The 16,084-nt window shown below is 37.0% G+C and overlaps 1 protein-coding gene across 5 annotated transcripts in view; it reads left to right on the top strand.

The window, feature by feature from the left end:
• Positions 1-16,084, top strand: part of C33H4orf17 (chromosome 33 C4orf17 homolog) — a 54,652-nt gene that overhangs the window by 30,062 nt on the left and 8,506 nt on the right. For 2 of the 5 annotated variants that reach the window (XM_072810323.1, XM_072810327.1), the window contains exons 7-9: positions 4,703-4,889; positions 5,831-5,874; positions 7,371-7,748. In XM_072810323.1, the coding sequence (XP_072666424.1) occupies positions 4,703-4,889; positions 5,831-5,874; positions 7,371-7,558 (419 nt within the window). In that variant the 3' untranslated portion in view covers positions 7,559-7,748. Of the gene's footprint in view, positions 1-4,702; positions 4,890-5,830; positions 5,875-7,370; positions 7,749-8,944; positions 9,091-16,084 lie in introns of those variants that run through there. The other 3 variants (XM_072810324.1, XM_072810326.1, XM_072810325.1) reach the window with 3 other exon arrangements.

A 16,084-nucleotide genomic window follows, 5' to 3' on the forward strand; every position in this document is an offset into this window, starting at 1 on the left:
GTACTCCATCTCTTTCTATCTTTCCAAACAGCTTTAGGAGAATAGGTATGATTTCTTCTTTAAACGTTTGATAAAATTCTCCTGGGAAGCCATCTGGCCCTGGACTCTTGTGTCTTGGGAGGTTTTTGATGACTGCTTCAATTTCCTCCCTGGTTATTGGCCTGTTCAGGTTTTCTATTTCTTCCTGTTCCAGTTTTGGTAGTTTGTGGCTTTCCAGGAATGCGTCCATTTCTTCTAGATTGCCTAATTTATTGGCGTATAGCTGTTCATAATATGTTTTTAAAATCGTTTGTATTTCCTTGGTGTTGGTAGTGATCTCTCCTTTCTCATTCATGATTTTATTAATTTGAGTCTTCTCTCTCTTCTTTTTAATAAGGCTGGCTAATGGTTTATCTATCTTATTAATTCTTTCAAAGAACCAACTCCTGGTTCTGTTGATCTGTTCCACAGTTCTTCTGGTCTCGATTTCGTTGAGTTCTGCTCGAATCTTTATTAACTCCCTTCTTCTCTTGGGTGTAGGATCTATTTGCTGTTTTTTCTCTAGCTCCTTTATGTGTAAGGTTAGCTTTTGTATTTGAGTTCTTTCCAGTTTTTGAATGGATGCTTGTATTGCGATGTATTTCCCCCTTAGGACTGCTTTTGCTGCATCCCAAAGATTTTGAACGGTTGTATCTTCATTCTCATTAGTTTCCATGAATCTTTTTAATTCTTCCTTAATTTCCTGGTTGACCCTTTTATCTTTTAGCAGGATGGTCCTTAACCTCCATGTGTTTGAGGTCCTTCCAAACTTCTTGTTGTGATTTAGTTCTAATTTCAAGGCATTATGGTCCGAGAATATGCAGGGGACAATCCCAATCTTTTGGTATCAGTTCAGACCCAATTTGTGACCCAATATGTGGTCTATTCTGGAGAAAGTTCCATGTGCGCTTGAGAAGAATGTGTATTCAGTTGAGTTTGGATGTAAAGTTCTGTAGATATCTGTGAAATCCATCTGGTCCAGTGTATCATTTAAAGCTCTCGTTTCTTTGGAGATGTTTTGCTTAGAAGACCTATCGAGTATAGAAAGAGCTAGATTGAAGTCACCAAGTATAAGTGTATTATTATCTAAGTATTTCTTCACTTTGGTTAATAATTGATTTATATATTTGGCAGCTCCCACATTCGGAGCATATATATTGAGGATTGTTAAGTCCTCTTGTTGAATAGATCCTTTAAGTATGATATAGTGTCCCTCTTCATCTCTCACTACAGTCTCTGGGGTAAATTTTAGTTTATCTGATATAAGGATGGCTACCCCTGCTTTCTTTTGAGGACCATTCGAATGGTAAATGGTTCTCCAACCTTTTATTTTCAGGCTGTAGGTGTCCTTCTGTCTAAAATGAGTCTCTTGTAGACAGCAAATAGATGGGTCCTGCTTTTTTATCCAGTCTGAAACCCTGCGCCTTTTGATGGGGTCATTAAGCCCGTTCACATTCAGAGTTACTATTGAGAGATATGAGTTTAGTGTCATCATGATATCTATTCAGTCTTTGTTTTTGTGGACTGTTCCACTGAACTTCTTCTTAAAGGGGAATTTTAAGAGGCCCCCTTAAAATTTCTTGCAGAGCTGGTTTGGAGATCACATATTCTTTCAGTTGCTGCCTGTCTTGGAAGCTCTTTATCTCTCCTTCCATTTTGAATGAGAGCCTTGCTGGATAAAGTATTCTTGGTTGCATGTTCTTCTCATTTAGGACCCTGAATATATCCTGCCAGCCCTTTCTGGCCTGCCAGGTCTCTGTGGAGAGGTCTGCTGTTACCCTAATACTCCTCCCCATAAAAGTCAGGGATTTCTTGTCTCTTGCTGCTTTAAGGATCTTCACTTTATCTTTGGAATTTGCAAGCTTCACAATTAAATGTCGAGGTGTTGAACGGTTTTTATTGATTTTAGGGGGGGATCTCTCTATTTCCTGGATCTGAATGCCTGTTTCCCTTCCCAGATTAGGAAAGTTTTCAGCTAGAATTTGTTCAAATACATATTCTGGCCCTCTGTCCCTTTCGGCGCCCTCGGGAACCCCAATTAAACGTAGGTTTTTCTTCCTCAGGCTGTCGTTTATTTCCCTTAATCTATCTTCATGGTCTTTTAATTGTTTGTCTCTTTTTTCCTCAGTTTCCCTCTTTGCTATCAACTTGTCTTCTAGGTCACTCACTCGTTCTTCCACCTCGTTAACCCTCGTCGTTAGGACTTCTAGTTTGGATTGCATCTCATTCAATTGATTTTTAATTTCTGCCTGATTAGCTCTAAATTCTGCAGTCATGAAGTCTCTTGAGTCCTTTATACTTTTTTCTAGAGCCACCAGTAGCTGTATAATAGTGCTTCTGAATTGGCTTTCTGACATTGAATTGTAATCCAGATTTTGTAACTCTGTGGGAGAGAGGACTGTTTCTGATTCTTTCTTTTGAGGTGATGTTTTCCTTCTAGTCATTTTGCTCAGTGCAGAGTGGCCAAAAGCAAGTTGTATTGGGAAAAAGAGAAAAAGAGAGGAGAGAAAGAAGGAAAGAAAAGAGAAAGAGAAAAAAAAGGGAAGAAAAAGAAAAAAAACGAAAAAAAAAAAAAAAAGAAGAAAAAGAGAAAGAAAAAGAAAGGAGAAAAAAAGGGGGTGGGGGAAGGAAACAAATCAAAAAGCAAAACAAAACAAAAACAAAAACAAAAACAAACAAACAAAAAAAGAACCACCGGGGAGTATCTTCTGATTCTGTGTTAAGTCCCTTGGCTTCTCCTGGAAGTTGTCCGTCCAGCTGGTGTTCTGGGGGAGGGGCCTGTTGTGCTGATTTTCAGGTGTTAGCAGTTGGGGGAGCTGCTGTGCCCCTGCCTGGTGCAGGGCTCAGTGGGGGTTGTTTACCCCGTGAGGCCGCAGGAGGAACAGCCCCAGTGGCGGGGCAGCTCTGGAAACCTGGATTCAGCTCCGGCAGGAACTCCGTCTGCAGGGCCTGGAGGCTCCGGGGCGGGGCCGCTGCTCTGCTCAGCTGGGGCAGGAGCGTCCTCGCTGTCCTGGGCCCTCCCGGCCTCTGCCTGTCCCGGGGGAGGCCGGATCCTGGGCTGTGTCCCGGCGCCCTGTGCTCCGGAGCCTGCGCTGTTGGATTCGCGCTCCCGGGCCGCGCAGCCCCCTCCGCGGAGCCGCCGCCCGAGCCCCTTCAGCTGCTCCGGGTCCCGCCGGGTCCCCCCGTGCGCGCTGCAGCCCTTAGGGAGCTCGGCGCACTCTCCTGGGCGCGCAGTTGCTGTTACTGTCCCCGGGAGCCCGAGGGCATCCCCGCCCTCCTGGGTCCTGCTCCACCTCCCCGCGAGCCCCTTTCCGCCCGGGAAGGTCGGTGCAGCTCCTGCTCCTCCGGGACGGGGCTCTCCTGTCCTGGGGACACTCGCCCCGGCCTCAGCCCGGCTCCTCGCGGGGCCCCTCCCCCTTGGAGGCCTTTGTTCCTTTATTTCTTTTTCCCCGTCTTCCTACCTGGATAGAAGCGCGAACTCTTCTCACTGTAGCATTCCAGCTGGTCTCTCTTTAAATCTCAGGCCGAATTCATAGATTTTCAGGATAATTTGAAGGTTTTCTAGGTAGTTTGGTGGAGACAGGTGATTTGGGGACCCTACTCTTCCGCCATCTTGCTCCTCCCCCCCTATTTTTTTTTTTAAAAAAAGAAGTATTTGGGGGTAAGAAGCCTTTAGTTCTTTTTTTTTTTTTTTTTCCTTTTTGAGGACGTAGCTTTTTATTTTTATTTATTTATAAAGTGTTTCTTTAAAGATTTATTTATTTATTCATGATAAACAGAGAGAGAGAGAGGCAGAGACTTAGGCAGAGGGAGAAGCAGGCTCCATGCAGAGAGCCTGACGCGGGACCCGATCCCGGAACTCCAGGATCGCGCCTTGGGCCAAAGGCAGGCGCTAAACCGCTGAGCCACGCAGGGATCCCCGAGGATGTAGCTTTTAGAAATATACACAAGGGATCCCTGGGTGGCGCAGCGGTTTGGCGCCTGCCTTTGGCCCGGGGCGCGATCCTGGAGACCCGGGATCGAATCCCACGTTGGGCTCCTGGTGCATGGAGCCTGCTTCTCCCTCTGCCTGTGTCTCTGCCTCTCTCTCTCTCTCTCTCTGTGACTATCATAAAAAAAAAAAATATATATATATATATATATATATATATATACACAAATAATAAATGCTTATTGTTGAGGGGGGAATCCTAGGTGAACCAGAAAAAAATACAAGAAAAATCAATAATCAAAACATTGCAGAAATCATTTCAGTGACTTCAGTATATATCTTTACAGATATGCTTCTATTATTAGTCTGTATTTTAATGAGATCATATGGTACTTCTTATTTTGTTCAGGTATACTTTCTTTTCTTATTTGGCAGCAGCCTGAAAGGCTGAGTTTTGTTCTCAATATTTAAAAATTATTTCCACGGTCATTCAGGGACAAGTCCCTCAACGAGTTAAGAACACGGGGCACTTTACAGTTACAGGCCAACAGAAATCAGGGTTATGTGAACCAACTTTTCTGCAGAAACTTTGACTCACAAATAAACGCCTACTCACTCAGAAAATAGGTTACCAGCCTTTCACACTAAACTGACGGATAAAAGAACTAATCCCATGTTTCTAGCCAACATGATAATGATAACCTTCATGCCCCCCCCAACCCCCAACCCCCCCCCCCCCTTGTTTTAAATCAGAAAAAGAGTGGATCTCAGCTTTGATTCATGCTGAACTGGCTGAAATAAACTTGTTGGCTCAACGAAGAAGCATCTCAGCAGAACTAGCAGCAGAGGCTAATAAGCCACCCAAAGTTAAATCTCCCCCATATTCACCTGCAAAATTGAAAGTGCTGACCAAATCGAGGGAAGGACATCAGCCAACCAGGTAATTAGATATAATGGCCACCTTGAGGGCATATGGTAGGGAAAGACTTTCAAGTTTCTTTTTGTTAGCTTACAAAACACTAAACATGCTGATGTTTTCAGTCTCTTCTTTATTCAGTAAATGACCAGAGTGTGTATTTGTTTTCTTTCATTTTCATAAATGTAATATGAGAATCATTCTAAATCCTATTGTAGCCACCCAGACATCTAAGAAAATGAAGTTTTTTTTATTTGACCTAAAAATGGAAGCAATAAAGGAAACCAAAATTGTATTATTATTGTATATTTTGTCAAATGCATATCACACAAGTATCACCTTTTTTTGTGAGTAGAACAATGCTAGATTAAAATAAATGGCTTCACTTAATTTTCACTGGCATGCTCCTGGAGGCTGCTAGAGGAAAAAAGTAACTATTACAGGAATTGGAAATTATTTTAGTAGAAATTTTTCTTAAACCTTATCATTTCAGTGACAGAAGAATATATACATATATATGTATGTATGTATGTATAATATGGTGAAAGAATGTGATGTTATTTATGTCAGGAGAGAAAATCTTGTTGCTTTAAAATTAAAAGTTGGGTAAAGCTTAAGTTGAGAGAAAAATGGCTATTCAAAACCCAAGTCACTTTAAAAATCAGTGAGACAGAGATTTTAGATTGCAATTTGTCTCCATCTTAAAGTTTCCATAAAATTGGACACTGGGAAATAGGGTCAGTCTTTCTATGTTAGTGAATAATATATGAGGCACTGTTCAGCTATTTACTCAAAGAAGAATTTTTCGTTGGAAAGTACACTTAATACTATCTGCATTGAAAAACAAAGAATTGGGATAGAATATTTAGGATACATATATACTTAGCTTGTTGATGATAGTGCAGTCTATAGAAAATACTTGTTTGTATCTGTGAATTTCATTTTCTCTTTCTCCAATTATTTAGAGTGTCAAGTCAAGGATCTGAAGGAAATAAGGAAGTACCAAAAGGTTAAGTACAGTTTGTGATCATTACTGAGTTGGTATAGGGAAACTGACAAATATTTAACTTTTTAGGGATACAGACTGTGGTTTTAAAGGCAGTAAAATACAATAATGATTTCTATTTATTCTTAAGGGACAGTGTCTGCTGAATTTACCATTGAGATAAGTTTGACATAAACTTAACTTTGTTTTGAAAGGCAAAGTGCCTCATCAGAGACAGATACTCTTTAAGAAGTAAGATAGATAGCAGGATAGTAGGAATTGTAGGTTTGGTCATGCCAGTCCAGCAACAGGAGAAGCCCTGCACTGACCTAATAAAAGGACGATGACCTCAGAGTTTGGTTCTTCATAGCTTAACTGTCAAGCTAACTTATTTTAACTAGAAACTAAGTCAACCATAGAAAATATTAAAATGGCCAGCAGCCATAAGCAGACGCTCTTTGAGACAGGTGGAACACAAGAAAGAGGAGCAGTTTTGTGTCCCTACCAGAAGCCCAGCCACATCCTACAGTTTAGACCAAGAAGAATCAAGAACTATAGAATGTCCTACTTTGGTCCAGAATGGATCAACTGAAACATCCCTGTGGGTTTGGCAGCTCCTAATTTTAAAACAAGTGTAGCAACAATGACTATAGAGCAGCAGTTATGAAGTACATCCATAAGCCTCAAACAAAAGTCTATTCTCTTATTTCTACAAGTGTCTCTTATACCAGGAATAATATGGTAATCAGAATTCTTTGAGGCCACTCTGAACTCCAGCAGTTTTTGTTGGTATTAACTAAACCCAAAACAGGCTATATGCGCTAACAGGCAGTAAGAAGTATAGTTTAGAAGTTAGAAAATACTCCCTTACTCTGACACACCCAGGATAGTCTATCGTACCTGACTTCTACCAAACTCCTCACCCTAGGACTACAAAATAATGACAGTGATGGTTTCTATTACTCAACTTTATGTCTTACCTGTTGGCTCCTGAAGAAGTTTTGTTTAAGAACCCCCAGTCATACTTCTTCGTCTCCAGTGGTAATATTTGGCGCCTCTCCAAATCCTTATTCCTGCTTGGATCTGACCAAATAGGTCTTAGGAAGCTCTTATGAGTACAATTAACTTGTTTTAATCTGCTTGTCTATTTTCTTTTTGTCTATCAGGACCATAGATCCTTTTCCTTTTTCTCACTGGTCCCATCCTTCTCTATCACCTTTAGAGATCACCAGTTCTAATTCATTCCTTCCAAAATAATGTTTGACTTTAAAAGAATATGACATATCCTGCATGCCATAGAACAAATAACTCATTAAAAATGAGCAGGTGGGGAAAAAAAAGAAAAAAATGAGCAGGTGGTAAGAAAGATAAGAATAGATTCTTTTATGAATTTGGGGTATATTTGATTCACCTAAACTTCGTATAGTTGTTTTGCTTTGTATGTCATTTGCTACTACAACATGGCAGAAACTATATTTGATGTCTCAGTTTTGGTCTTATTTAGGTTTTTTCTATTTCAGAGGCTGAGAACAGGCCTCCATTGTTTATCAGAAGAAATAAGATGAAAATACCCGTTGCAGACTATTTCAGCAAACCAAAGTCTCCTCTCAGGCCTAAAACTCAGGAAAGCATATCAACAAAACCAATGTCAGCAAGGAGTATGCAACAAGGATACAATCCCTCTCCCCAGAGAGCATTTTATCCTTAAACATTCCAAAGGTAGAAATTATAGACTGAGCTATTTCTTTCACAAACATGAGCTTCACTCCATAAGAGTATCAAATTATTTTTTAAAAAATATTTTGGTATCAGAGAATCAATAGCTCCTCTTTATGGTGGCACATGTAAATCTCAAAGCACCTGTATATGCTACTAAATAAATATTAATGGAGACAGTATTTCTATTTGTAGTTAATTTTAGCACCATGTATAAAAGGAGTATGTTTATTTGTATGCTACATTTCTAGTCTTGCACTGACTGTATATGTATATAAGCATAGGGTCCTGATACCAGGGAAGTCATCCATAACAGAAAAAGGCAGCTGCAATTTGACACATCCCCCAAACTCTAGATAGAGAAAAAACAAAAACAAACACAGAATTTTAACATCTGAGCTATTTTTCCACAATCTATAGTGTTTCAGTGCTGTGGGAACACTGAATGGATTCCATAGTGATTATGGAAAAATACTAGCCTCCTCCCAAAAAAGATATAAAAATTATCACTAATTTATGAGCCAGAAAGGGACTAGTCTCTACTCATTGCTAATTGTGGATGATATCAACAAATTTCTTAATATTTAACTTTTTTGTATTTTAAAATAAACCACTCTTAGGCCATGGCTATTATTCTTTCAGTGTATTGCTGGATTCTATCTACCAACTAGCCAATCTTTTAGAATGTTTGAGACAATATTCAAGAGATACTATAAATTTTGTGTATGTGTGCATGCGTGTGTACAATTCTTTCTAGATAGGGAGTGGGGGGAAGGGCAGAGGAGAAGAGAGAGAATCTTTTTTTTTTTTTTTAAGATTTTATTCATTTATTCATGAGAAACACACACAGAGAGGCAGAGACACAAGTAGAAGGAGAAGCAGGCTCCATACAGGGAGCCTGATGTGGGACTCAATTCCCAGACTCCAGGATCACGCCCTGAGCCAAAGGGAGATGCTCAACCGCTGAGCCACCTGGGCATCCCAAGAGAGAAAATATTTAAGTAGACTCTCTGCTGAGCATGGAGCCACAGGGTTCAACCTCACCACCCTGCAGTCATGACCTGAGGCAAAATCAAGAGTTGGATGCTTAACCAACTGTGCCCCCCAGGGCACCCTGTATCTGTGCAGTTTTAATGACAACATTAGTATCATATTTATTGTGTGTCAGTAATAATTCTAAACACTTTAAATATAGTAACATTTAATTTTTACAATAACTATTCGAGATAGCTACTATTGCTATTCTCTTTTTGATAAGCAAGCTGAGGTGCCGAATGTTGTACTCATTGGGATAATATAAACAGTTGTAATAAATGTCATCTTTCAAACACAGTAGAGGATTATTTCTCATATATAAGTTCAAAATGTGTGTTTTTAGTCAGCAGGTGACTTTGCTTTACTTCGTGATTCAGGAGCCCAGGATCCTTCCATCTTGTGGCTTAACCATCACCCAGGGTTTCACTGTCAACTAGATCCTGCTGGCAGAAGAGGGAAAGGAAAGTGGAGGAAAGTCTTAATTTCATTTGGCTGCTGTAATAAATTACCATAAACTTAGTGGCTTTAATCAACACAAATTTAATCTCTTACAAATCTGGGGTCAGGGGATCAGGGGTCTGAAATGGGTCTCACTGGGCTAAAATCAAGGTGTTGGCGGGGCTATATTCCTTTTGGAGACTTTAATTGAGAATCTGTTTCTTTGCTTTTTCCAACTTTTAGGAGTTGCCCACACTCCTTGACTCATGGCTCTCTTCTGTCTTTGGAACCGGCAATGGCCAGTTGAGTCTTTCTCACAACACATCCCTCTGACATTGACTCGTCTGCTCTCTTCTTCTACTGTTAAGGACCCTATGATTACACTGGGCCTGCCTAGTATCCAGCTTATTCAAGATAATCTTAAGGTCACATGATTATCAATTTAATTTCCCCTTACTGTGAAACAGGTTCCAGTGACTAGGATGTTGATGGGACATTACTCTGCCCTCCACAAGGGGGCACATCTGCTTAAACTCTTGGCCTTGAAATGACAAGCATCACTCCTAATCACATTCCATGGTTGAAAAATGGTCTAGCTGAAAGGAGGCTGATAAAATTCTTAAATAGAAACCATATTCCAGTTATAATTGTATTCTATGGAAAGAAAAATTGAGTTTTGGTGGACAGTTAGCTCTCTCTGACACAAAGGTTTAGTGACTGACTCAAAGTGTGGCTGAAACCTATGTGCTTAACCACTAAGCACCACTGATATGTATCAAAACCATGCTGACTTCATAAAATTAATGTCAAAGCTTTTTCTCTTTTCCTCTTTTTTCTGTTACAGAGAGGTTACAATAACACTGAATATTCCTTTTCCTTGAAAACTTAGTAAAATTCACCTATTAAACCATGTAGTTTTGGTGTTTTGGGGGGTGGTGGTAGTCCTTTGACAGTTTTATTCCTTCTATGATAGCTGGCCTGTTTATATTTTCTGTATTTTGGAGGACTGATTTCGGAAAATTTAGTTTTCTTAGAAAATTAAGCATTTCATCCATGTTTCTAAACATAAAATTGAGACAGGTTTGTCATAATTCTAAATTCCTTGCTATCTTTATTCTGCAGTCTCATTTTTATGTATTTGTAATTTTTTTGATTCAGGTAACTAATGGCTTTTGACATTTTATTTTCACTTTCAAAAAAGTCATATGGATTTAATGCTATGTTCCACAATGTTCCTATACTGTATTTCACTAATATCTCCTTTCATTATTTATTTATTTTAGTTTTTTAGGTTCATTAGTATTCGAATGTCTTAAGTTAGATGTATTAATACAGTTATATTCATTCATTCTCATATATTAGCATAAGTTTTTAAGATGACAAAAATTCAAAATCCTTCATGATTAAAATACTCAACAAATACTCAACATAATAAAAGCTATATATATAAAAACTCACAGCTAACACTGTATTTGAAAGGGGAACCACTGAAAGATTTTTCTCCATGATCAGGAACAAGGCAAGGATGCCCACTCTCACCATGTTTCTAGTGAATACAGTACTGGAACTTCTAGCCAGAGCAATCAGACAAGAACAAGAAATAAAAGGCAAAAAAATTTTTTTAAAAAGAAGAAAATCAAAATTATGTCTGTTTGCATATGACATGCTATTATTTATAGAAAACTCAAATATATACATACATATCCCACACACAAACCTGTTAGAATTAATAAAATTCAACAAAGTTGATGATACAAAAATCAATTGCATTCCTATACACTAACAATGGCCAATTCAAAAAGGAAATTAAGAAAAAAATCCCATTTACTATATATATACTGTATCATAAAGGATAAAATACTTAGGAATACACTTACCCAAGGAGGTAAAAGACTTTTACACTAAAAACTACAAAACACTGCTAACTGAAATCAAAGAAGAAACAAAGAAATGGAGAGATATCCTATATGGATTGAAAAACAATATTGCTAAAATATCCACACTATCCAAGAAGATCTACAGATTCAATGCAATCTCTATCAAAATCTCAGTGACAATTTTTGCAGAAATAGAAAAAAAAAATCCTAAAATTCATATGGAATCTCAAGGGACCCCATATAACCAAAAAAAAAAAAAAAAAAAATCTTGAAAAAGAACAAAGTTGGAAGCCTTACACTCCCTGATTTCAAAACATACTACAAAGCAACAGTAATTAAGATAGTGTGGTACTGGTGTAAAGACAGAAATCTAGGCCAAGGAAACAGAATAGAGAGCTCAGAAATAAACCCCTGCATTATGGTCAAGTGATTTCGAATACAGGTGTCAAGACTACACAGTGGGGAAACGACTATCTTCAACAAATGGTGTTAGGAAAACTGGATTCCACATGCAAAAGAATGAAGTTACCATATGCCATATACAAAATTAAATTTGATTAAAGACATAAATATAAGACATAAAACTTGGATATGACACCAAAAAAAAAAACAAGCAAAAAAAATTAATGGGACTCCATTAAATCGTTAAATTTTGTGTCAAAAGAAACAATCAATATAGTGAAAAGACAACCTATGGAATGGGGAAAATATTTATAAATCATATACTTGGTAAGGGCTTAATAGCTAGACTATATAAGGAACTTCTATAACACAATGACAGAAGACATCACTATTTAAAAATGGGCAAAGGACTTGAATAGATATCTCTCTAAAAAAAGATATGCCAATTGCCAAGAAGCACATGAAAACACACTAAACATCATTAATCATTAGGGAATGCAATCAAATCCATAATGAGATGTCACCTCACAGTCATCAGGATGGCCACTATCAAGAGAACAGATAATAAACGTTGTCAAGGATGTGAAGAAGTTGGACTCTTATGCATTGTTAGTGGGAATGTAAAATAGTACAGCCATTATGGAAAACACTAGAGACTACTCAAAAAATTAGAAATAGAATTACCATATGACTCAGCAATCCCACATCGGTTTATATATGGAAAAGAATTGAAAGCAGGATCTCAAAGAGGTATTTTCATACCACATTCATAGCATTATTCAAAATAGCCAAGATGTGGAAGCAGATGAATGGATAAAGAAAATATGGTACATACACACAGTGGAATATTATGCAGCCTTAAAGAGGAAATCCTGTCACATATTACAGCATAGATGAACCTGAGGACATTATGCTAAGAAAAAAGGACTTTAGTCACAAAAGGACAAAATACTGTATGATTCTACCATACGAAGTATCTAAAGTAGTCAAAATCACAAAGACGAAAGGTGGTTACCAAGGGTTGGTGGGAGGAGGCAGGTGGAACTGGTGTTTAGTGGATATAGAATTTCAGTGCTTCATGATGAATTTTCTACAGATCTGTTGCACAGCAATGTGAATATACTTTACTAAACTGTACACTTAAAAATTGTTGAGATGGTAAATTTAATGTGTTTTCCCACGATTAAAAAGTATATAAATAGGAAAATATGTAAGACTTGAAGAGCACAGTTAATAAGCTTCATAAAATGAGTGTTCCCTCATTCTCAATTATCTACAAAGAATCTGTGTAAGATGACATTTACTTTTATTATGTCTCACAGATATGCCCATAAAACATAATTAAACAGATATTAAAACACTATACCAGTTTACCCAAGTTAAAAAAGTCTTTGGGTTTTTAAATTTTCTTCTTTGGTAATTTTAATTTATAAATTAGTTATTTCATATAAATTTTCAAATGAACTGTTTATAGTATCCATGTTTCCAATATCTCCATTATTAATTTCTATATTTATGTGTCTTCACTCTCACTCTTAAATTTTTTAAATTTTGCCAGAGGTTAATCTATTTGTATTTTCAAAGAGTCAGAGGAATGGTCTCAGAACTATTTGTGTCAATTGGCCATTTAAGTTTAATAGTAAAAGACTGGTTAATGATAACAATGCATCATAAAATCTTCAGTAGGAAAGGAGAATGTTTTGTGGACCATTTTTTTTTTTTTGTGCGTGTGTGGCACTTTTAAGTTATTGATTTTTAAAATCAGTACTTTTTAATGGAAACAACTTGACCAAAAATCTGTCACAGAATTCTGAGACCCACTAAAACAAGTTTAATGAGAAAAAAAAAAAAAAGTCGGTGTTTGCCTTGAGCCTCTTTACTATGTTCAGTTATTACTGCTATCATTATTATTTCCCTCTTTCAACTTTGAATTTATTCTGCAGTCTTTCTTTTAATTTGTTAAATGCATAGCTCAATAATGATAGTCTTTCTCTAACTGAAGCAATTTAGGCTATAAATTTTTCCTTTAAATGTTGCATTAGCTATATTCCACAAGTTTTAATCCATGGTTTAATTAAATTTACTTTCAAATATTTTCTAATTTTCACTTTCTTCTGTGACCAAGTTATTTCGAATTTTTTTTTAAATTCCCAAACACAGTGTTTTTCAAACTTTAATTTTTAAACGATTTAATTGCATTATGGTCAGATAATGTGATCTGTAAAAATGACCAATCATTTAATTTTCTTGAGGGTAGTTTTGATGTTTTGTATATGGTTAATTTTATAAATGTCCCATAGACTTGAAAAGATTGAGAATTTTAAAATTGTTGGACACAAAGTTGCAGATCTATCCATTAGAACAAATGTGTTATTTGTGCTGTTCAATTTCATATATCCTATTTTTTCTTTGTGCTTGATTTATCAATTACAAAGACGTATAATAAAATTTTCCAACTATTAGGGTATCTGTTGTAGTTCTGTGGTTTTTGTAATTTTGCCCATTTTCATACATTTTGAAGTGATGTGTAAACACAGTTTAGAATTGTTTAATGAAGTCATGACCAACTTTATCTCTTACACTAGTTTTTACATCTAACGCTAAAGAAGGGTAAAGTATTCCTCCCTTCACAACTTTATTTCCTATGTTAACATATCATTAAAGAAGTTGTCTATTTATGATGTTTGAAACATTTTTTGTGGCCTAATATACAGATACTTTTATGAACATTGCATGGACACTGGAAAACTGCTTTCAGCTCATAGAACTTGGCATATATCAATTATTAATTATAGCATTTACATCTTCTATATATTTATCTTTTGTCCATTTGAACTATCATGGGTTAGGAAACATGAGTTAAAGTTTCCTTATACTAATGCATTTCTTAGTATTTCATGTAATTCCCAAAGTTTTTTCTCAATGAATTCAAATACTATGCTATTTGATATTTAGATATTTACAACTGTCAAATCTTCACTATCGATTGCATTTTTGAACGTTACAACATGACCTTCTGTTCCTTGTTTAAGTAATGTGTTGATCTTTACCCAATGTTAAAATTGTGACTTTTTTATTTTTAGCCCAATATGCTTTCACTATTCCTTTATTTTCAACACTGCTGAATAACATCATTTAAATAGAACATATATTTAGGTTCTGGGGTTTTTAAAATCCAATTTGGGTGATTTTAGACATTTATAGGAGAGATTTGGTTTTGTGTTTTATATTAGCATTCTGTTTTCGTTGCCTTTTAAAATATTTCATGAAATGATCTGTGATATCCATATTTTGTTTAATGACTGTTCATTTTGGTAATCTACAAAGGTCACATTTAAAAAATCTTATCTAGTCTGGATTCCTCAGAAAGCAGAGTCTGAAACAAAGGCTTATATATTTTGGGGGAGGGGGCAGACATAGTCAAAAAAGAATGAGAAACAAGGGAAACAAGAAGTGAAGAAATGTCAAGTGCTGTGAAATTAGCTGCTGATTGGTTTCAAATAGATTGATTGCTCAGCCCTAAGCGAGAGGATAAATGGGCTAACATTCCTATTTCACAAGTGAGACATGAAGACTGACAGAGGTTCATTAAGTTCCCCAAAGTCCTAACAGCAGGTGGCAGTGCCAATATTAGCCTTCCTACTAACTTTATTGTCTCTTCATTCTGACACTGCTTTTCTCCTTCACATTTTTGAGATTCCTACTCTATGTGTCTGGCTAGGAGCTAGAAAAACACATTAAACATCTCTATGCCAATTGAGATCAAAGTTTAATGAGCACCATAGGCCACTACTGTCATTAATTCTGATCTCTGCCAGTCTCTTTTCTCTTTTTTTCTTTTTACTACTGTAGTCTGTACATGTTCTCGGTACTCTATGGACAATTCTTACCTTTTACCTATATCGTCTGTGAGCCTCTCTATCTATAAAGTGAAATGACCTATCACTTTACTTTGTAATGACAATAATTGATGGCTTTCATAATTGTTCATTCACCTTGACATCCTTCAGAATAGCTTCCCTTTTTTCTTTTTTGCTTTTCCAATCTCAATTATTTTCAAATGCTCCAAGATGACAACACATTGATTTCTGGAGAATCAATCCAAAGAATGCTCCTTCCTTTATGAATGAGCTTGATTTGTTAGGATATAGGTTTTTGAAGAAATGAACCGAGAAAATTTTATTTCAGGAGGCATATCGCCTTTTGATGCATTTATTTAAATACGAGCGGAATTCCCTACCTTTGTTATGTTCCAATACAGTGTTTTTTTTTTTTTTTTAAGATTTTATTTATTTGTTCATGAGAGACACAGAGAGAAAAAGAGGCAGAGACACAGGCAGAGGGAGAAGCAGGCTCCATGCAGGGCGCCCGACACGGAACTCGATCCCGGAACCCCAGGACCACACCCTGGGCTGAAGGCAACACTAACCGCTGAGCCACCCAGGCTGCCCAATACAGTAGTTTTTAAAATAAGGCATCTCACTCAGTAAGCCAAAACAATGATGAGAGGAAATAATACATTAAAATATTACAAAAGATTACTATTATTATTATTTTTAAGGATTTTATTCATGAGAGACAGAGAGAGAGAGAGGGAGAAGCAGAGACACAGGCAGAGGGAGAAGCAGGCTCCATGCAGGGAGCCCGACGTGGGACTTGATCCTGGGTCTCCAGGATTACTATTATTTAAAAAATATTTTTAAATACCTCAGCAATACTTACAATTGTGATTTTGCCCTTTCTGAGAGGGTTGTGAGGTTGTGACT

The sequence above is a fragment of the Canis lupus genome, chromosome 33 (genome assembly GCF_048164855.1).
Source record: "Canis lupus baileyi chromosome 33, mCanLup2.hap1, whole genome shotgun sequence".
Classification (NCBI taxonomy): domain Eukaryota; kingdom Metazoa; phylum Chordata; class Mammalia; order Carnivora; family Canidae; genus Canis; species Canis lupus.